Consider the following 21,833-nt stretch of genomic DNA (forward strand, 5'->3'; position numbering starts at 1 on the left):
CTGTTTCCAAGGCTTTGAATACTCATCAGGTTGGGAATAACACAGATTTGGAGTCAGAGTGATCAGGGTTCAAACACTAATCCTACCCATTGCTTTAGGTGGGCAGTTTCTTAATCTCCAATAAGCCTTGGTTTCTTCATTCGTAAAAAAGGCCTAACAGTTTCCACCTTTTAGGTCTCTCATGAGGCTCTGAGCTGATAATTCACATAATACATTTAGAAGAGTACCTAGCAAGTGGTTACTGCCCAACTAGCCAGTCGGTGAATCAGCAGTAGCAATTAATAATACTGTTGTAGTAAAAATAAACTGTAAAATGTGTGTATCAAAAGATCTATAGAACCACTGATTCATACGAACTGTTTGATCAGCTTTATTTTTCCCTTCTGTATAAGGATAATAACAGTATCTAACTTAGAAAGTCACTGTAAGACCGATGTCTTCCCAAGCACTCTGTAAACTAAAAGCACTCTATAAACATGTTATTCAATAACAGCTAACTTTGCTAGATGAATAAGTGATCATAGTGACACAATCTCTAAACCATCTTTACAAAGGTGAATAAGTTCATTTTCACATCCAGCACCAAAAGCCTTTATTAAGAAACGGCACCATAGCTACATGCTATGCCAAGCAAATGAAAGACACTTAGAGACTGTCAAGCACAGGATGCCCTGCAGCTATCTCAGCTGCTTCCTTCATCTTACTGTAAGTCCAGCAGCTTTATCCCCAAAGCCTTTCGGAAAAAAGACACTTTTGAATTGATTCACATCAGCTTTGTTCTCATCAAAATCCATACTGAACTGCTGAAGATATCTTCCATAGCACTGTAAAAGGGCCAGTTTGTATTCCTAAAAAAAAAAAAAAAAAGGAAAATATAATTTTGCCTATCATTAAGTAGTATTCATGTTACTCTTAATAGGATCAGTGTTGATTAATACACTTTTGCTGCTTTTTATACATATGCATATATTTTGTGATGGACACTGTGCTAAGCAATCTATGTGCATCATTTCATTTAATTCTCTTCATGACAAGCCTATTGTTAAATGGAACCATCATGATTAAGATGAGAATATCCCCCAGGGCACTATGGGTGGTAATATTTGTATACTCAAAATCCAGGCCCCAAAATGCAACGTCACCAAATTAAACAAGGAAGAAGGCCAGAGAGGGAGGGAGGGAAGGAGGAAGACAGAGCTGGACTTTAGCCAAAGTGCAAAGTCAAGGGCAGTGGAGAAACAAAGGAAAAAAGGAAAAGGAGAAAAAAAAAAAGAAATAAAACATAGGTGTGGGGTAAGTGAGCTAATTCCTGCACTGTGTATGTGTGTGTGCATATGCACACACGTGTGTCTCGTGTGTCAACAGTCTCTGAAGCTGCATCAGGACAAATTTTAACGTCTGAGCCATAGAATTCTTAATAGTCCAAATTCATGCTTATGCTCTCATTACCCAAGTCAGTTTCCTCATTTCCGTCATTCACAGGGTACGGCTGACCCAGAGACTAGTGAGGCGGGGTGGGAATAGTGCTCTATCAGAATTCAGTTGCAAATCTTCACCAGCCTCTTCTCCTGCAGCTGTGACTCCTTGAAAATGAAGAGCTGTGGGTATGAACTGCCTAGCCAGACACCGGGCCCCGGGGACACATCCACAGGAAAACACTGTTTTGTTTATATGTCTGTTGACTTGTGAGTCTTCCACAAAATGATCTTACTATAACAGAAATAAAGACAATCTAGAAACCAAAGTAAAAACTCAAGTTCATTTTCAGGATGATAAATATCATCAAGTGGCCAAATATTCTTTTAGTGAAAAGTTGTCTGTTGTCCTTTAACTAAATGTTTTAATATCCTATCTAGGCCTCTCTACCTGAACATCCTGAATCCTTAGCTATTACCCAGAATCAATTTGCTTTGTTCACTTACAAAAGGCTCCTTCTGCCTCCCTCCACCAATACCTACTCCACCCACCTGGACTCTCATCAAATAAACCAAGCATGTTACCAGCTTCTTTTCTGAGAAGCACAAAGATGGAGAGGGATCTGTCTTCTACCTACTGTCAAAATTGTTATTCTACTTCACATGAACACAACTTACAAATTGTATCTCCCCTGGGTTTTTCTGTAGTTTCTCAAGTGCTATATTTCCAGGTTTCTAAAATCCATGTCCATTTACCTGGGGCTAAGATTATACTCTAATTTTGGTGCAGGAAAAATAGTCCTCATTATAAAAGTTCCTCCACCTCTTATCCTGTTTGATACATTTGCCTGCTAGACTCAAAGGGTTCAAGTCCAGAAAATAGAAGTAGAGGAGGAAAAGGAAGCTGAGAAACTGAAGACTCAGAACGTACTGAATACTGCCCATGTCAGGCCAGAAATCCCTTTGGATAAAGTAATTCTTTATTCAACCATTCATGTAGCAGAATAATTTGCACCTATGCCAGAACTGGAAAGGAAAATTCACATTATCTTTAACAGCACCCAGCCAAGTTGTGGTCTTATCAAACCAAGTCCACTGGTCCATGGCATTCCAAGACTTAGGCAATCATATAGAACTAAAAATAGGGCACAGATTTTGTCTGGAATACAATACTGAGCAAGAAATAGGGCTGTATGTAAAGCCTCTATAATTACACACATTAAAACATTAAGAAGCCGAAGTTCATTAAAATAGGGTACTGGCAACTAGGCAACATAGCAGCAAGGTCAGGAGCCATGAGGGTTGTTCCCTGGGCAAGGCCAGCCATGTGAAAAACAACAGGAAGTGGTGTCTGGGCTCCTTTGTGTAAGGTAGGAACATGATGACTCAGCACTTCCTGTTGTGCACCTACCACACCCTCTTACGCACACACACACATACACACAGAGCCAGCTACATGCCTGTCCGACCCCAGCCAGCAGCCTGTCCATTCAGGATTCTCTTACCTCTGCAGAATCTCAACTACAAAATTAAAAAAGCAAACACTGGTATCTCACTAAAATTTTTATGTACTCACATTCAAAAATCAAAACATAAAATAGGAAGGATGGCAGATCAAGTAATCACAATAATGAGCCAAATGAGCTTTGTTTTGGCAATCCTTACTCCAGAGGCACTTACTTTCATTTGAAAAAGGCTATCTCCAACCTTCAGAAGCTTTTCATTGTAATAGTCAGCTGGCAGCCTGGGGGCGTATTTGGTCCAGATATTAAACAAAGAGGTGGCACTGTAAAAATCATAAAACAAAATGACATCTTTAAAGTCAGCAGGAAGCCTCAACTAATTAGCAAGCAATCCTTAAAAACTTAGCTAGTGCTAAGTCTTCTCAAAGTGCCTTATTGTTAATGCCTCATTACTAATAATAAATGAATTATAGTTAAAATGATTGCTTCCTATGTTCCAAATACTAATTGAAGCTATTTACATGCATTTCTTAAAAATGTATTTATTTATTTATTTATTTATTTAAAAGACAGAGTTACAGAGAAAGAGCGACAGAGGCAGAGAGAGAGAGAGAGAGAGAGAGAGAGAGAGAATTTTCTATCCACTGGTTCACTCCCCAGTTGGTTGCAATGGCCAGAGCTGGGCTGATCCGAAGCCAGGAGCCAGGAGCAACTGGGTCTCCCACATGGGTATGGGGGCTGAAGGACTTGGGCCATCCTCTGCTGCTTTCCCAGGCACATTAGCAGGGAGCTGGATTGGAAGTGGAGCAGCCAGGATTCAAACCAGTACCCATATGGGATGCTGGTGCAGTAGGTGGAGGCTTTACCCACTATGCCACAGTGATGGCCCCTACATGCATTTTTAAAATACCCAGTAAGAGTGGCTTAGGTTCACAGCAAGACTGAACAGGAAGGATAGAGATTTACCATACAGTCCCTGCCTCCACACATACATACCCTTCCCCATTACCCACATTCCTTATATTGACTGACACATCATTATCACCCATTATCTATAGTCTACATGAGTTCACTCTTGTACATTCTATGAGTTTGGACAAATGTATAATGATGTGTATCCACCATTATAGGATCATAGAGAATAGGGACCTGCACTGTGGCACAGTGGGTAAAGCCACCACCTGCAGTGCCAGCATCCCATATGGGCGCCGGTTCGTATCCCAGCTGCTCCACTTCTGATTCAGCTTTCTGCTATGGCCTGGAAAGCAGTAGAAGATAGCCCAAGTCCTTGGACCCCTGCACCCGTGTGGGAGACCTGGAAGAAGCTCCTGGCTCCTGGCTTTGCATCAGCTCAGCTCCATCCATTGTGGCCAACTGGGGAGTGAACCAGCAGATGGAAGACACCTCTCTCTCTCTGCCTCTCCTTCTCTGTGTAACTCTGACTTTCAAATAAATAAATAAATCTTTAAAAGAGAGAGAGAGAATAGTTTCACTCCCTAAAAGTCCTCTAGGCCACACCTGGTCATCCCTCTCTTCTCCCTCAATCCCTGTTAACCACTGGTCTTTTTTACTGTCTCCATAGTTTTGCCTTTTCCAGAATGTCATACTGTTGGATTCACATACTATGTACTGGGTTCTTTCACTTAGTAATATGAGTCCAAGTTCCTTTCATGTCTTTTCATAGCTTGATGCTCATTTATTTTTAGCACTGAATAGTATTCCACTGACTGTATGTAACACTGTTTACTTATACATTTACCTACTGAATGACATCTTGGTTACTGACAAGTTTGGGCAGTATGAATTAAGCTGCTATAAATATCTATGTGTAGGTTTCTATGTAGATGTAAGTTTTCAACTCCTTTGAGTAAATACTAAGGAGCTCAACTGATGGATAATATGTAACAGTATGTTTAGTTTTGTAAGAAACCACTAAATTGTCTTCCACAGTACAATGGCTGTAACAGTTTATAATCCCATCACCAGTGAATGAGAGTTCCCGCTGCTCCACATGCTTGTTAGTGTTTATAGTGTTGTATTTTGGATTGGGGGCCTTTCCAACTGGTATATAGGGTATCTCATTGTTGTTTGAATTTGCATCTCCCTGTTGACATATGTGAAACATACATGCATGTGTTTATTGAAAGAATGAGTGAATGCATTAGTGATTTGGTAAAAAAGAAAACATTCCTTGTTCTGTTCTTGTTTCAATCTTTTCTACAAAGAGTTCAAGGGCTCAAATATCTTAATCCATTTAGGTTTACATTTCCTTCCACCAAGTAAAAGAAAAACAAAGTATACAATGTTCCCAGAAATGCTTTCTGACCAGAGTTTGAAAAAGTAGATCATTGCTCATTTTATTATTTTTTTAAAGATTTATTTTATTTATTTGAAAGACAGAGTTACAGAGAGAGGCAGAGACAGAGAGTGAATCATCCACTGGTTCATTCCCCAGATGGCAGCAATGGCCAGAGCTGCGCCAATCTGAAACCAGGAGCCAGGAGCCAGGAGCTTCTTTCGGGTCTCCCATGTGTGTGCAGGAGTCCAAGGACTTGGGCCATCTTCAACTGCTATCCCAGTTGAATGGGATGGGAAGAGGGGCAGCCAGGACTAGAACCGGTGCCCATATGGGATGCCAGCGCTTCAGGCCAGGGCTTTAACCCACTGCACCACAGTGCTGGCCCTGCTCATTTTATTTTTTCATTTGAGGGCCAGAGAGAGAGGCCCAGCCTCCTTCCACAGGTTCATTCCCCTTATGCCCACAAAAACCTGCCAGGGCTGGGCTGATCCCAGAACCACGATCCAGGAACACAATCCAGGTCTCCCACGTGGGTAACAGGAACCCAGTTGTTTGCATTATCACTGCTGCCTTCCAGGATCTGCATTGGTGGGAAGCTAGAGCCAGAGCTGGGGACTGAACCTAGCATTCCATTGTAGGATGCAGGTGTCAATCACTAGGTTAAACACTCCCAGATCATTGCTTATTTTATTCATTTATTTAAGTTAATACTCCTTTCCTCTCTCCTAAAAATTATAAATGCTTCTAAGAAAAGTCTAAATTTCCCTTAACCGCTGTCCAATCCTCTCCCATAAATTTCTAGATAAGGAGAGTATTACAGACTGAATGCTTGTATACCCCTACTCAACATTTCACATGTTGAAGCCCCAACCTCCAGTGCGGCTATATTTGGAGAACAGGTCTCTAAGAAAGCAACTAAGGTTAAATGAAGTCATAAGAGTAGGCCCCTGGTCTGACGGGATTAACGCCTGTACAAAAAGAGATAACAGAGAGCTTGCTTTCTCTCTCCATGCTCACGCAGAGGAAAGGCCATGTGAGGACAGGGCAGCATTCTGCAAGCCAGGAAAACAGCATTCACCAGAAGCTGACCTTAGTGGACCTTCATCTGAGACTTCTTGTCTTCAGAACTGTGAGAAAATTCCTGCTGTTTAAGCCCTTCAGTCTATGGTAGTCTGTGTGGCAGCCTGAACTAATACACGCAGAGATCTCAAGTTAAGGACCGAGGATGGCTCTAATACTCATGATGCACATGTTAGGATACTAATGAAACAACCTCAAGAGACATGTCATTTAATTCATTTGGTTAATCAAATAATATCGATTAATCAATGAGTGACAGGGGCAAAGCATTCCTGTTTTCATGAATTGATTAATAAAATTTTGGATTAAAAAATATGTACACATGTCAAGTAACAAACAACAATGCCAAATAAATAATGTAGTAGATGTAAACCACAGAAATTTACAAAAAGAGAGGTGTTTTTACCTTTTCACTTTCACTTGCTGCCTCATAACACACAACAGTATTAAAACAAATATAATTCAAGAAATGCACCAAGTCTAGCTAGAATTCTTGAATTACAGAGAAGTAACCACTAACTCTTCCAAACATTTACGAATGAGATAATGAGACTAGGTTTGTTATCCATAAAAGAAAAATACCAGCCTTGTTAAATCAATCAAGGTTATATAAGAAAAATCAAAGAGTTTTTTAGTGATCCCTAAGTTCAGGTTAAGGTTGCTTACTCAGAATGGCTTAAATAATGATTAAAAAATATATATAGTACATCCTATTTAATATATATTATTTAAGAAGAGAATGTTAGCATACTTTGGTTTACTAGTTCGTTATAAGTAGCTGCTAGATATTTAGAATTTTTTTTTTTTTGACAGGCAGAGTGGATAGTGAGAGAGAGAGAGAGACAGTGAGAAAGGTCTTCCTTTGCCTTTGGTTCACCCTCCAATGGCCGCCACGGCTGGTGCGCTGCGGCCGGCGCACCAAGCTGATCCGATGGCAGGAGCCAGGTGCTTCTCCTGGTCTCCCATGGGGTGCAGGACCCAAGGACCTGGGCCATCCTCCACTGCACTCCCTGGCCACAGCAGAGAGCTGGCCTGGGAGAGGGGCAACCGGGACAGAATCTGGCGCCCCGACCGGGACTAGAACCCAGGGTGCCGGCGGTGCCACAGGCAGAGAATTAGCCTATTGAGCCACGGCGCCGGCAGAATGTTTTAAAATAGACAATACTGACTGCAAAAGCAGAATATCTAAATTTTACATGCTTATACTAAAAGCAGATTTTTTAAAAATATGTATCACAGTCTTATTTAATGGTATAGCTGATATGATCGAAATTTATATTTTTAGATACTATGAATTTTTATGTACATGAAAGTTTCTGAAATTTTAAGAAACAAGTTTGAATTTTAAAAATAACCATTTATCAAATAATTTATAAAAATAACATCTATCTCCTGGACTTCCAACTCATCACACTACCAGTCTTGCTCCATTGTACATGATCACTAGAACAATTTTAAAAACAAAATCACGTAGGGTTGATTATTTGCCCAAAACTACTCAATGGTTCCCCATAGCATTTTGAATAAATGCAGACTCTTTCAAATGACTTCTAATGCCTCCCAAAGCCCTACCTAGTCCTCTAATTTCAACTGACAGCATTGTGCCCACGTTCACTATGCTTCCACGGAATGAGCTTCTGACCATTCCTCCAAATTCTTGACTCCTTCCTGTCAAGGAGCTTCCCACATGCTTGTTCCTCCTGTTTATCCTGTGTGTCTGGTCAACTCCCAGGCAGTCTCCTAATTCCAGCTTATGTCACCTCTCCAGCCATCTAAAAGCAGCCCCCACTGTATCTTTTTAAACCTCTGCTTAAAAGGATCATCTACTCTCACCACCTTATTAAAAAGTGTTGACTTGTGTCTCCCACTCCAATATTCCTTCCCTTCTTTTTCTCTCTAGCATGTATCCCTTTCTAGATTGCCAAAAATCTCCTCGTTTATTATCTAGTCCCCCTCTAGAATACAAGCTCCAAGAGAATAGGGATTTCCATTTAGTTCACTGCTGAATTCCCAGGACTTAGCCATGCCTTGTGCACGAAAGTACTTAGCAACTGCTTCTTTCATAGTATTTGTTCATGTGGTGACTTCCTGACCCACTGAAATGTCTCTCCCTCTCTAGAGTACAAGCTCCAGGAACACAAGCTTCCAGAGCTGCTTTGTTCAACCATCATATAACCAGTGACTAGCACATAGTGGGCACTCAGTCAAAATGGTTACATAAATCAATACATACATTGTATGTGAGATTGAACCACTAAGGTCCATGCCAGTCCTTAATGTCTGTGATTCCCTTCCAGTCTGTTCAAACATGGGAGAGATATGGCAGGATCCCCGGAACCTCTGTCACTTTCTGTGGTTTCAGTTACTCACGGTCCAACCATCGACATTTCTGGGCTTGCTGATCCAGGACCATGTGGAGCAGATGATCCTCCTCCTGACAGACGGTCAAGGCAACAGTAGCGTGAAAGTTAAATGTGAAAGCTGCTGACGCCAAGATGAAGTCACTCTTGTCAGATCCAGGCAAAGGAGGGGGGCCTATGCTTGTGTATCTGACAGAGGAACCATCAAAAGTATTTTTTTTTAATTCATTTACTTATTTGAAAGGTAGAGTTACAGAGAGAGAAAGAAGGAGAGAAAGAGATCTTTCATCCATTGGTTCACTCTCCAAATGGCCACAATGACCAGGCTGGGCCAGGCTGAAGTCAGGACTAGGAGCTTCTTCCACGTCTCCCATCCTCCACTGCTTTCCCAGGTGCATTAGCAAGGTGCTGGATTGGAGCTGGAGCATCTGGGACTGGAACTGGTGCCCATAAAGGATGTTGGTGCTGTAGGCTGTGGCTTTAACCCGATACACAACAATGCAGGCCCCCACAAGTACTTTTTTTAAAAAGATTTATTTATTTACTGGAAAGTCAGAGTTACACACAGAGAAAAGGAGAGGTGGGGGGGGGGGAGGTTCTTCCATCCATTGGTTCATGGCTGGAGCTGTACTGATCCAAAGCCAGGAGCCAGGAGCTTCTTCTGGGTCTCCCACACGGGTGCAGGGGCCCTAGGACGTGGGCCATCTTCTACTGCTTTCCCAGGCCATAGCAGAGAGCTGGTTCAGAAGTGGAGCAGCTGGGACTCAAATCGGTGCCTAACTGGGGTGCTGGCACTGCAGGCAGTGGCTTTACCCACTATGCCCCAGTGCCAGCCCCATAAGTACTTCCTAATGCCCACAAGAAGTTCTTACACTTCATCACACCTTATTTGTCTTATATAACTTGCTTGTTCTGCATGTTGGCATATAATATTTCACAATTTATCACAAGAAACTCTTCAAGATAGCAGAAGTTCAGGTAAGACCCTGGCCTAGCAACAGCTGTCTCCACCTATGGACTGTCAGCTCCTACAACGACTTTCTGTGATCAGTAAACCTTATTTCAAGAGCAACTTACATGGACTTCCCCTGATTTGCCTTTAATGGCTTCTCCTTACCTCAACCTCTCCAGATGCATCTGTGATTTGTCATAGTCTGTGCAACCAGATTCCAATCTGCTGTCACTCATTCCCAGATAAGGAGAATTTTTCTGACAACTATGCTATTATTTTAGGCTGACAAGAGATGAATGCTACATCACAAAGCCTATGTCATTCTTGCCTCATTTCATCTCATCAGGTAGTCACTGTATCATTCACATCATCACAAGTCACTGTGTCATACACATCACTGTATCATCACAAGATATTTTCAGAGAAAGAGAAACTACATCCACATTACTTATATTATAGTCATAACTGTCTATCATATAGTTTTAATCTCTTATTGTGTTTCATTCATAAACTTTATCAGATATGTACAAATGTGTCAGAGTTCGGTACTGTCCACAGTTTGAAGCATCCACTGGGGGTCTTGGAACACATCCTTCAAGATAAGGGGGATTACTGCACTGCAGGGAAGATTAGTCCAGGTCTACTTTCCTAGTACATGCAGTTACTGAGAACATAAGGATAACCTTTGGATTCAATCAATGCTGACATTTGTTGAATGTTTACTATGTTCCAGCTCCTAGGCTAGGTCCTCAAGATACAGCAATGAAAAAGAGGCCCATTATACACAATCACTGGAGAGCTTACATTATAACAGAGAAGACAGGCAACACTCAAAAAAAGAAAGAAAAAAAAAAAAGACAAAAATATGTAAATGAGTGAGTGAACCTGAATGAGATAGAAAAGGCCCACTCCATGGTGGTGACAACTGAGCTGAGACCCACAAGAGGAGGACGAACCAGATATTTGAAAAGGTACTGGAAAAAGCATTCCAGGCTGGCGCCGTGGCTTAACAGGCTAATCCTCCGCCTTGCGGCGCCGGGTTCTAGTCCCGGTCAGGGTGCCGGATTCTATCCCGGTTGCCCCTCTTCCAGGCCAGCTCTCTGCTATGGCCCGGGAAGGCAGTGGAGGATGGCCCAAGTGCTTTGGCCCTGCACCCGCATGGGAGACCAGGATAACCACCTGGCTCCTGGCTTCAGATCAGCGAGATGCGCCGGCCGCAGTGGCCATTGGAGGGTGAACCAATGGCAAAAAGGAAGACCTCTCTCTGTCTCTCTCTCTCACTATCCTCTACCTGTCCAAAAAAAAAGAAAAAAAGAAAAAGCATTTCAAAGGAGACAGCAAGTACAAAGGGTCTGGGGTGAGAGACAGCAGGATCTGTTTTTCTGCAATATCCTGAGAAGAAGAGAGGAACAAGCCGAGACAGGAGAGGCAGGCAGGGTCAGATTCTCAGACCCTGGAGGGTATCAGAAGGCATCTTAATTTTATTCTAAAAGCAAGGTTAAGCAATGGAAAAGCTCTGGATAGGAATGGGAGCTTTATTTACAAAGATCACCCTGACTGCTGTGTGAAGGTTAGATTTGAGACAGTGACTCCAGGGAAAAATGTGAAATGGTGGTTTGGACTGGAACTGGTAGTGAAGGTGGAAAAGTATAAACACAGAAGCTGTTTACCTAGAAATGTATACCGTTGAGGTATGTAACGTCCTCTCTGTGTCAATTCTTGGTGCTCATCTTACTTTGTCTGACAGAATCTTGCTTGAACTTGCCACGGCTGATTATTCCTTTTCCCTTAAAACATATTCTCTGCTTCCAGCATACCGGGCACTTTATAGTTGTCCTCATGCCTCCTTAGCCATTCTTCCTTAGTCTCTTGGTCTCCAGTCACCCCTCCAGGTCAATGCTGGGGCATGCCAGGGCTCACACGTGCCTCTTCTCCATCTCTACACACTCCCTTAGCTATTCCATCAGGTGTCATGAGTTAAATACAATTAATATGCAGATGAATCCCAAATGCCTATCTCCTCTGACTTCCAGATTCAAGTGTGCAATTACCTGCATAATAGCCCTGCCTGGATATTGAATTATATGTCAAGATATCTGAAGTTAAACTCTTCATCCCTCTCCCTCCTGCCTGAAACCTGCTCTTCCTATAATCATAATCCCATCCAAGGTTCTTCACACTGTAGTTCTACTTTTTGCACAGAAATCCCCAGTTGCTGCCTTATCTCAATGTTTCCCATTGGCCACTTTCTCTGGCTTCCTCTGACCATGCCCCCCAACATGGCATTTTTTTTTCATCTATTTTACAGATACAGTTAGACAGTGAGGGAGAAAGACAGAAAGGTCTTCCTTCCGTTGGTTCACCCCCCAAATGGCCGCGACTGCCGGAGCTACACTGATCCAAAGCCAGGAGCCAGGTACTTCTTCCTGGTCTCCACGTGGGTGCAGGCGCCCAAGCACTTGGACCATCTTCTACTGCCTTCCCGGGCCACCGCAGAGAGCTGGACTGGAAGAGGAGCAACAGGGACTAGAACCTGACATCCATATGGGATGCTGGCACCACAGGCGGAGGATTAACCAAGTGAGCCACCTGCCGGCCCTACATGGCATTTTAAATAGCAACACTCATCCCATAGCTTCCATCCCTGTTCCTTGCTCTATTTTTCTCCCTAGCTTTTATCTTCTTATAAAATTATCTACTTACATATTTGTTTAGTGGCCATCGATACTCACAAAAATATATCCTCCATGAAAATAGGGATTTTCAATTTTTTTTTATTAACCTGATGCTTTCCTGGTTCCTAGAACAGAACCTGGTATATAGTACATGCTAAATAAATAGTTCTTAAATGCATGAATGAATAATAAGTTAAAACTATTTCTTCATTTTAAATGCATGAACGAAAAATGTCAGTCAAAATAATTCTCCATTCTGATATTCTTTACCACTTGGCCTGCGTCTGAAACTGTTCAGTTTCCAATGTATTGGGCCAGGAAAGAAAGACGGTAAAATGCACTGAAAAGAACCTTAAAAACACGCAGCCTGCAGTTCATCCCCCAAACACAAGTTACTGTAATCCTAATAACAACCTAGGTTGGTACCGGGAAACAGCCTTCGCTGGGAACCCGAGCTACTTCACAGTTCTTCCTTCAGCTCTGTGCACACAGCCGTCCACGACCTGGAAAGCTGTGAAAGCCCTCAGGGAGCCAAAAGCGATGCGCCCGGCGGCGTGGCAGGCGGGGGACGCGCAGAACCCGCAGACACACGGTGACTCGAGCCATCTCTGCACTGACTTTCCATGGGACCCCGGGGCAGGGAAGCAATTTGTCACACACTGTGCTAGGACTGCGGGCCGGAACACCGCCGAACGGCCCCGTGTAGCGCGGTATCTCCGAGGCCCCGGGCCGGCCCGGCTGCACAGGTGGGCCCAGCACCGCGGCGTCCGGGGTGCGCGCTCCGGCCCGCGGCCTCCCCAGGCCCTGCCTCCGCTTACCCTCGCCGGTGGAATTCGTGCTTCTGTCCCTCCGTCGTCGCTAAAGCCTTCTTCTTCTTCATAAAACCTAACAGCTCCCGGATCTCCTTCTCGAAGGAGGCCAGCAGCGGGTTTTTCGCGTCCAACGGCCCATAAAACACGGCGAGGGGCAACGAGCCCTCCGGACTGGTACAGCGAAGCAGCGGGCCCGGGGAGCTCGCCTTAGACTCCAGGGGCGTCTTGGACACCGAGCTCGAGGACGGGGGCCGGGGCTGGGGCGGCGCCTGTTCTGGCAGCGAGATGGAAGTGAGAGACTCCTCATAGTACAGAGAACTCGAGTGGATGCCCTGCGCCGCCATTTTGACCCGACCGGGCCGGCCGGCCGGCAGCGGTGGCGCGCGTGTGTATACACGCGGTTGCCGTGGCGACGGTCTCGCGGCAACCGAGCGTCCCGGGAGTTCTTCGGGAAACACAGCGACCCCTGGAGGGCAGAGGAAGAACGAGCCCGGTCCACAAAGGAATGCGCGCGAGGTTGTGCACCTTGTTCTTCTCAGGCTGTCGGAGCTGAGACAGAGAGCGAGCAGGTTTGAGCTGAGAGCCAGGTCCAGCGTACTGGAGCCCAAAATTTAGGATCTCAAATCTTCCGTCTGACCACCAAGTAACAGTAATAATGATGGTGATGACAATTTCATGTGTAAGGCATTGTTCTAAGCATTCCATCGTGAGCCCATATATTTCATCATCATAACTTTAGGTTTAGTATATTTCACAGCTTAGGAGACAAAGACTAGGGAGGTTCAGTCATCTGAGCAAGGCTGGAATAAAGCACGTGGTGTCAGAGACCAAGTCCTAGGATGACTTGATCATTCCCCCAGAATAAAGCTCATTAATTATATTGAATTTGAGGGAGTAGCTGGCAAGCAGTTTAAGAATCAAATACATTCGACCCATTCTCTTCCCTCTATTTGAACCTTGAGGTCTGTAACTCTGAGGATGATATCTGTGCCTCTAATAATAATGATTATACTTATTTACTTGGATTTCAGCCTGATCCTAAAACACTGTCTGTCATACATTGTGAATGAATGTGCGTTTTGCTCGGCTTTGATACCTGATTGGTACATGCAGATGGCCTGAAGAGTTAACTCTCAAAATACGTTTGTATATTACACAGGGACTTCAAGAGACGACTTTTGGTGGGCAACTCCAGGCTTTAGGGGAAAATGCTTGCGGACAGGGAAGGCATTTATTTCTCTGTAGATTGTGAGAGCTGAATTTTCTGAAGTATGAGTTTCTGACTAAACAGGAATTTATTTCCTTTAAATTACACAATACCAAGAATTATCTAAGAGAAGAACCATAAATAGTTTTAGGGAAATAGATCTTCACCAGGAAAACTGTGGGCAGCTCTTTCACACTTCAAAGTAAAGAAAGACAATGACCCCACCCCGGGTGAGCCCAATTTCCCCTTTAAGATGAAGAAGGTTATTAGACCACCGCCTGATCCCTTTCAGGTCTGACCTAATTTCTTGTGGGCTCTGCGGGCCTGTGCTAATTTGTGCAGCTAGCCTAATACGTCATGTGTACAATATCCTAATATTCTTCTAAGGAAGGTGATGGTGATTTTACTCATTGAGATGGGTAATTATGGCTGCAGAACCTCCAATGACGCCTCATTGTTGGAGTCCAGTTTTCCAATCAGGATGTGGATGGCAGCCTTTGATTGTCAAGGACTTTATCTTGTATCTAAGTGAGCAATACAAATGTTAAGACTTTAAAGAATTTAGGCCTAGGGAAAAAAAATCATCCTCAGAGCAATTACCAAAAAAAAAAAAAAAAAATCAATAAACTTTTCAACAGCCAGCTTGATAAATCCTCTCTTTTCTCATCTTTTCCTTACTCTCACACAACAGCCTTGTCCTTTTCAGATCCAAAGCTCATGTAATTTGCCACTGAGTACTATCTATTATATTGATTAAAGTGAAACAGCAGGATACAATTAAATTAAAGTTGTCTGAGAGGAGGAAAGAAAATAAAAATAAAACAAAGTGGGCTTTCTTTTCCTTGGTTTAACTGCACTCACAAAACAACCCGTCTCATGGCGCAAAGACTTAATTCCAAAGTCACAGGTGAAAGAAAATGTGACTAATTAAATTCAAATACTTGAATTATGAAACATTGCACCTTAGTCATTTTCCTTCTTGCACATACTGAAGTTAACAATGTTTAACTTTCAGTAGCTTCTGGAAGCTTGGCTGAATATTTAAATGGGTGTTTTATTCTGAATCATCATCGTGGTAAGATGGAAGTTTCCATTTTGTTCGGTTTAAATTATATTTGAGGCATTTTTAACATTTTTAACATTTCTCGTAATGAGATGCAGACATTATAATATCTTTTCTATTTCCTTGTCACTTTGCTTTATTCTTTTCACTGGAATGAAAGAATGGAGCTATGCAACCATTGTGCCTGACAGGGCTAAGTAATGTAAATAGCTTCCTTATAAATAATGTAAATTGCTATTTCCTTATAATTAATGTCTTTGCAGACTGCAAGAATCCTTTCTACCCCTTCAAAAATATTTTTCATCTTAAGTTACTGTTAGAGAAATAATAAATAAGGTTAATGTTCTTTCTATTGATAATTTAACTCAATCGTTGGACTGATCCCCCAATAGATACTTGGTCTTAACAGTGAAAATCACCAAAAAGCATGAAAATCCCCTCTTTGCACCTTGCCTCTTGATAGTTATGCATTTTTTTACTTTTCGTGCATTCAGTTAAATGCAACATTTCTTTAGTGTCCGTACAATGCATTGATCAACTCACACATACATTACAAGAAGAACGTGACACAGACAGCATCTAACCACGATGAAAAGGAGTGCGGTGGAATACACCCCAACCAAGGTTTAAACTGTGTTGTAGGAATTTTAAAACGAAGCTTAGGAATGGAGAGAAAACAAAAGATCCCAAAAGAGATGATGTTTTAGTCCTGGACTCTTGTCTCAGAGAGACCCTTGCAAAGAGGCCTTACCTATTTACTGAAAGTAGCCCAGCACTCAACCCAGCACCTGGATAGTGTATGACTAAATAAATCTTTGCAAGAATGAGTGACTCAGACACCAGTGCTGTGGCACAGTAGGCTAAGTTTCTGCCTGAGGCACCGGCATCCCATATGGGCGCTGGTTTGAGTCCCAGCTGCTCCTCTTCCGATCTAGCTCTCTGCTCTGGCCAGGAAAGCAGTGGAAGACAGCCAGAGCACTTGGGCCCCTGCGCCCACGTGGGAGACCGGAGGGAAGCTCCTGACTCCTGGCTTCGGATCGGCTTAGCTCCAGCCATTACGGCCATTTGGGGAGTGAACCAGCAGACTGAAGACTCTTCTCTTTGTGTCTCCCCCTCTATATGTAACTCTGCCTCTCAAATTAATAAAATCTTTAAAAAAAAGAATGAGTGAATGAGGGGTGAGTGTGTGGCTTAGTGGTTATGACACCAGTTGCAGTGCCCGTTCCCTATATCCAAGTGCCTGGGTACAAATCCAGGCTCTGTTCTCAAATTCAGCTTCTTGCTAATGCTTTCCCTGGGAGGTAAAAGATAGCTCAAGTGCTTGGGTCCCTACCACCCATGGAGAGACCTAGATTGAATTCTTGGCTCAACCTCAGTCTTTGCAGGCAGCATTTGGATACTGAAGCGGTAGATGACAGCTCTCTCTGTCTTCTCACTGTCCCTCATTCTTTTCCTCTGCGTGCCTCTTAAATTAATAAATCTAAAAAAGAAAGAAAGAAAAACAATACAACAAAGGAAGAACACGTAGAAAGATATCCCTGACTCAGAGAAAAGCCTGAGTCACACATTTTACAAAATCGTAAACACACACAGCCAGTTTAAACAAACAATTTGTCCAGTGCGGTGAGCCACAGAGTGCAACAGATCAGGAGATGGAAGATGAAGTGGAAAGGGAAGCGCTATGAAATACAGAGCGCAGCTGGAAGGCCGGCTGAGGAATTTTGACCTGGTTCTGTATTCAGTGAAACACTGTAGCAAATGGCTCCCACCTTCTCATGGTCTGACGTAGGATTTTTTGACTTTATAATGGTGCGAATACCCATCCAGCCATTCTGGTTTTCAGTTATAGTGTAGTATTCAGCAAGATATTCAACAGCTTTTATACAATAAGCTTTGTGTTAGATGATTTCACCTGACTATAGGCCTAAGGAAGTGTTCTGAGCCCGTTTATTTTTAATTTTAATTTTTAATTAGTTGTTAACAGATTCAATGTGATTTGTAGATACAATTCTAGAACATAATCCCTCCCTCCTTCCCTTTCCCCCTCCCTCCCACTCCACAAGCCTTTTCCTTTCTCCCTTTCTACTTTTTTATAGTTTTTGAGACAACATATTTTAAAATGACATTACAGCAAAAAGCTTAATACTTCACTAAATAAGAAGCTTAACAAGTAAAAAGCAAAAAGACCCTAGTTTAGTGGAAATATAGACAATGGCTATAAACAATAATTGAATGGAAAAACAATGATTTCACTCATATACAGTAAATTTTAGAATAATCACAGATCAATAAAACCATAGCAGTATAGGATTCTTAGCTATTGGTTTGACAACACTATTAAACAATGTTTTACAAAACTATATTTGCAGCACTACTGATATATATGGATATTTCTTTATTCTTCTTTTTTGTTTTTTAAATTTTAGTTCCCACATATAAGGGAGAACATGTGATATTTGTCTTTCTGGGTGCAGCTTATTTCAGTCAACATGAGGTCCTCCAGTTGTGTCCATTTTGCTGCAAATGGCATATTCATTCTGTTTTATAGCGGAATGAATATTATATTGTATATGTGTATTTGCTTTATCCATTCATCTGTTGATGGATACCTTGGTTGGTTGCAAATTTTCGCTTTTGTGAACAGTGCCACTATAAACATGGTGGTACAGATATCCCTTTGATACATTGTGTTCAAGTTTTTGGGTATATACCCAGTAGTGAGATTGCTACATCATATGCAACTCTATTTCTAGTTTTTCAGAAATCTCCAGTCTGTTTTTCACAGTGGCTTCCCTAATTACATTTCCACCAATAGTGTATAAGGATTGCCCTTTGTCCACGTCCTCGCTAGCATTTGTTACTCTCTGTGTTTTGGATTTTAGCCATTCAGTCAGGAGTGAGGTGATAGCTCATGGTGGTTTTGATTTGCATTTCTCTGATGGCTAGTGATGGTGAACATTTCTTCATATATTTTGTTGTCCATTTGTATTTCTTCTTTTGAGAACTGTCTATTGAAGTCCTTTGCCCATTCCTCAACTAGATTGGTTGTTTTGTTGTTGTTGAGTTTTTTAAGTTGCTGATATATTTGGGATAGTCATCCTTTGTCAGGTAGGTGGGTTTGCAAATATTTTTTCCCACTCTGCTGGATGTCTCTTCACGCTATTGATCATTCTCTTTGCCGTGCAAAAGCTTTTGAGTTTGATATACAGTCTCATTTCGTTAGTTTTGCTTTCGTTACTTGTACTTGGGGGGTCTTGTTCAAGAAGTCATCCTCTGCACCAATGTCTTTGTATGTTTCCCCTACATTTTCTTCCAGCAACTTCATAGTCTCGGGTCTTGAATTTAGGTCTTTGATCCATCTTGAGTTGATTTTTGTATGTAGTGAGAGATATAGATCTAATTTCATTCTTCTATATACATATACATGTAGTTTTGCCAGCATCATTTGTTTTCCTTACTTCACTGTATGGTCTGAGCACTTTTGTCAAAAACCAGTTGATCGTATGTACTTGGATTCACTTCTGGGCTCTCTATTCTGTTCCTTCGATCTATGCATCAGTTTTTACACCAGTACCAGGCCGTTTTAATTACTATAGATTTGCAGTATGCTTTGAAATCAGGAATTATGATGCTTCCAGCTTGTTTTTTTCTTGCTCAGGATTGCTTTGGTTATTCATATGTGATTCCATATGAATTTTAGGTTTGTTTTTCCTAACCCTGTAAAGAACAGTATTGGTATTTTGGTAGAGATTTTAACAATATTGATTCTTCCAATCCATGAGCAAGGAATATATTTCCATTGTGTGTGTGTGTGTGTGTCCATCCTTGGTGATTTCTTTCATCAATGTTTAATAATTTTCATGGTAGAGATCTTTCACTTCTTTGGTTAACTTTATTCTAAATATTTAATTTTGTGGATATTGTGAATGGGATTTCTTTCTTGATTTCTCTTTCTGTGAGTTCATCATTAGCATATAAAAAAGCTACTCTTTGTATATTTATTTTGTAACCTGCAACAATTGAATTGGCTCATCAATTCTAACAGCTTTTGGTGGAATATTTAGGTTTTTCCATGTACATCATGTCATCTGCAAATATGGGTAATTTCACTTCCTCTTTTCCAATTTTAATGTCCCTTATTTCTTTCTCCTCCCTAATTGCTCCTGCTAAAACTTCCAGTACTATGTTAAATAAGAGTGGTGAAAGTGGGCATCTTGTTTTGCTCTAGATCTGAGGGGAAATGCCTTCAGTTTGTCCCCATTCAGTATGATATTGGCTGTTTGTGATATATAGCCTTTATAATTTTAAGAAATGTTCCTGCTATACCTAATTTGTGGAGGGTTTTTATCATGAAGAGGTGTTGAATCTTATCAAATGCTTTCTCTGCATCTATTGAGATGACCACATGGTTTTTGTTCTTCATTCTGTTGATATGATTTATGATGTTTATTGGTTTGCGAATGTTGAACCACCCTAAATCTACTTGAGCATAACGTATGATACAGATGGATCCTTCCTCAGGTCCTGCTAGGAGAGTCCAGCTGGTGCTGTGCCTATAATACCAACAGCTCTAGTTGTAGGACTAGGTAATGTGAACTGGACCCTGATCCAGTCCTACAGAGTGACTACAAGGTATACAAGAGGGGCTGGTGCTGTGGCATAGTGGGTTAAAGCCCTGGCCTGAAGTGCTGGCATCCCGTATGGATGCCGGTTCTAGTACCAGCTGCTCCTCTTATGATCCAGCTCTCTGCTATGGCCTGGGAAAGCAGTGGAAGATGGCCCAAGTCCTTGGGCCCCTGCGCCCACGTGGGAGACCCAGAGGAAGCTCCTGGCTTTGGATCAGGACAGCTCTGACCATTGCGGCCATCTGGGGAGTGAACCAGCAGATGGAAGACATCTCTCTCTGTGTCTACCTCTCTCTGTTACTCTGTCTTTCAAATAAATAAAATAAAATCTTTAAAAAAAAAAAGTATACAAGAGATTTTACTCTGGAGGGTATGAGTCCAGAGAGGTGGATTGGAGGTAGGTTCTTCCCTAGTTCCACCAGACAGATTCCAGTAGTACCAAGAAATTTAGAACTTGTACAGTCCTGGTGTTGTGGGGTATAGTGAGGTCATTACCCAGATCTCCCAGGGTGGGAGCAGGTTTTTTTAGGGACTGCTTCTGGCATTAGCTCCCGCAAGCTAAGGTGAATCCCCTTTGGTCACGTACAGTGCATGAGCGTAGCTCTGGGGCTAATGCCCAAAAACTCGCACAGCTGCAGGGTGCAGGGGATCTGTCCTTTACCCCACACATTGCCCTGACTCTGGCTATAATGCTGGCAGGAGAGCAGAGGTGCATGGTGTGACTTTTCCCTGCCAAGTATGGCACTCTGCGAGTTGGGGAGAGGAAAGAAGCAGGGCAGCTTTCCTGCTCCGAGCCCAGCAGTGGCTCTGAGCCATTCAACATAGGCTAGGCTAAGGTATGATATTTAATCAATTAGGTATATTAAAAGCATTTTTAATTTAGAATATTTTCAACTTATTTCACTGGAACATAACTCTATCATGAATCAAGAGCATCCGTGTGATGTTGATATTAAAAGAATTTGGCCCTCGCAAATTCTGGGGGCCAGTGGTATGGCACAGTGGATTAAGCCGCCAACTGCAAAGCTAACACCTACCCCATGTGAGTACTGGTTCAAGTCCTGATCCACTTCTTTTTTTTAATGATTTATTTCTTTATTTGAAAGTCAAAGTTACACAGAGAGAGAAGGAGAGGCATGGAGAGAGAGAGAAGTCTTCCATCCCCTGGCTCACTCCCCATTGACTGCAACGGCTGGAGCTGGGCCAATCTGCAGCCAGGAGCCAGGAGTTTCCTCTGGGTCTCCCATGTGGGTGCAGGGGCCCAAGGACTTGGGCCATCTTCTACTGCTTTCCCAGGACACAGCAGAGAGCTGGATCAGAAGAGGAGCAGCCGGGACTCGAACTGGAGCCCATATGGGATGCCAGCACCGCAGGTGGCAGCTTCATCCCTTATGCCACAGCGCCAGTCCCCCAGTCCACTTCTGATCCAGCTCCCTGTTAATGTGCCTGGGAAAACAGCAGAAAATGGCCCCAGCACTTGGGCCCCTGCCACCCATGTGGGTGACCCATATGGAGTTCCAGGCTCCTGGCTTTGGCCTGGCCCAACCCTGGTCATTGTGGCCATTTGGGGCATGAACCAGTGGATGGAAGATCTCCCTCCCTCCCTCTCTCTCTCTCTCTGTCTCTCTGAAACTCTCCTTTTCAAATAAATAAATACATATTTTTTAAAAGGCCAAATTCTGTGGCCAGAAAGCATAATTTGAACCCCTGGCTCTTTCAAGTTATTCAACTTCATTGTGCCTTGTTTTCTTCATCTGTAAAATGGACATGAAATAATACCACCTACCTCATAGTTTTTTTTTTGTTTACACTTAAGTGAGTTAATTTATATAAAATCCATAAAACAGTACCTGGTATATAGCTATTGCTAGAAACATATTGC

General features: G+C 42.5%; 1 protein-coding gene across 1 annotated transcript in view; it reads right to left on the bottom strand.

The window, feature by feature from the left end:
- Positions 1-13,400, bottom strand: part of CFAP54 (cilia and flagella associated protein 54) — a 360,163-nt gene extending 346,763 nt beyond the window's left edge. Inside the window, exons 1-3 of the mRNA XM_062202023.1 lie at positions 13,063-13,400; positions 3,096-3,201; positions 705-848 (exon numbers count right to left, since the gene is read on the bottom strand). Of these exons, the coding sequence (XP_062058007.1) occupies positions 705-848; positions 3,096-3,201; positions 13,063-13,400 (588 nt within the window). The remainder of the gene's footprint in view (positions 1-704; positions 849-3,095; positions 3,202-13,062) is intronic.
- Positions 13,401-21,833: the final 8,433 nt, after the last annotated feature.

This window comes from Lepus europaeus, chromosome 10 (assembly GCF_033115175.1).
Source record: "Lepus europaeus isolate LE1 chromosome 10, mLepTim1.pri, whole genome shotgun sequence".
Classification (NCBI taxonomy): Eukaryota; Metazoa; Chordata; class Mammalia; order Lagomorpha; family Leporidae; genus Lepus; species Lepus europaeus.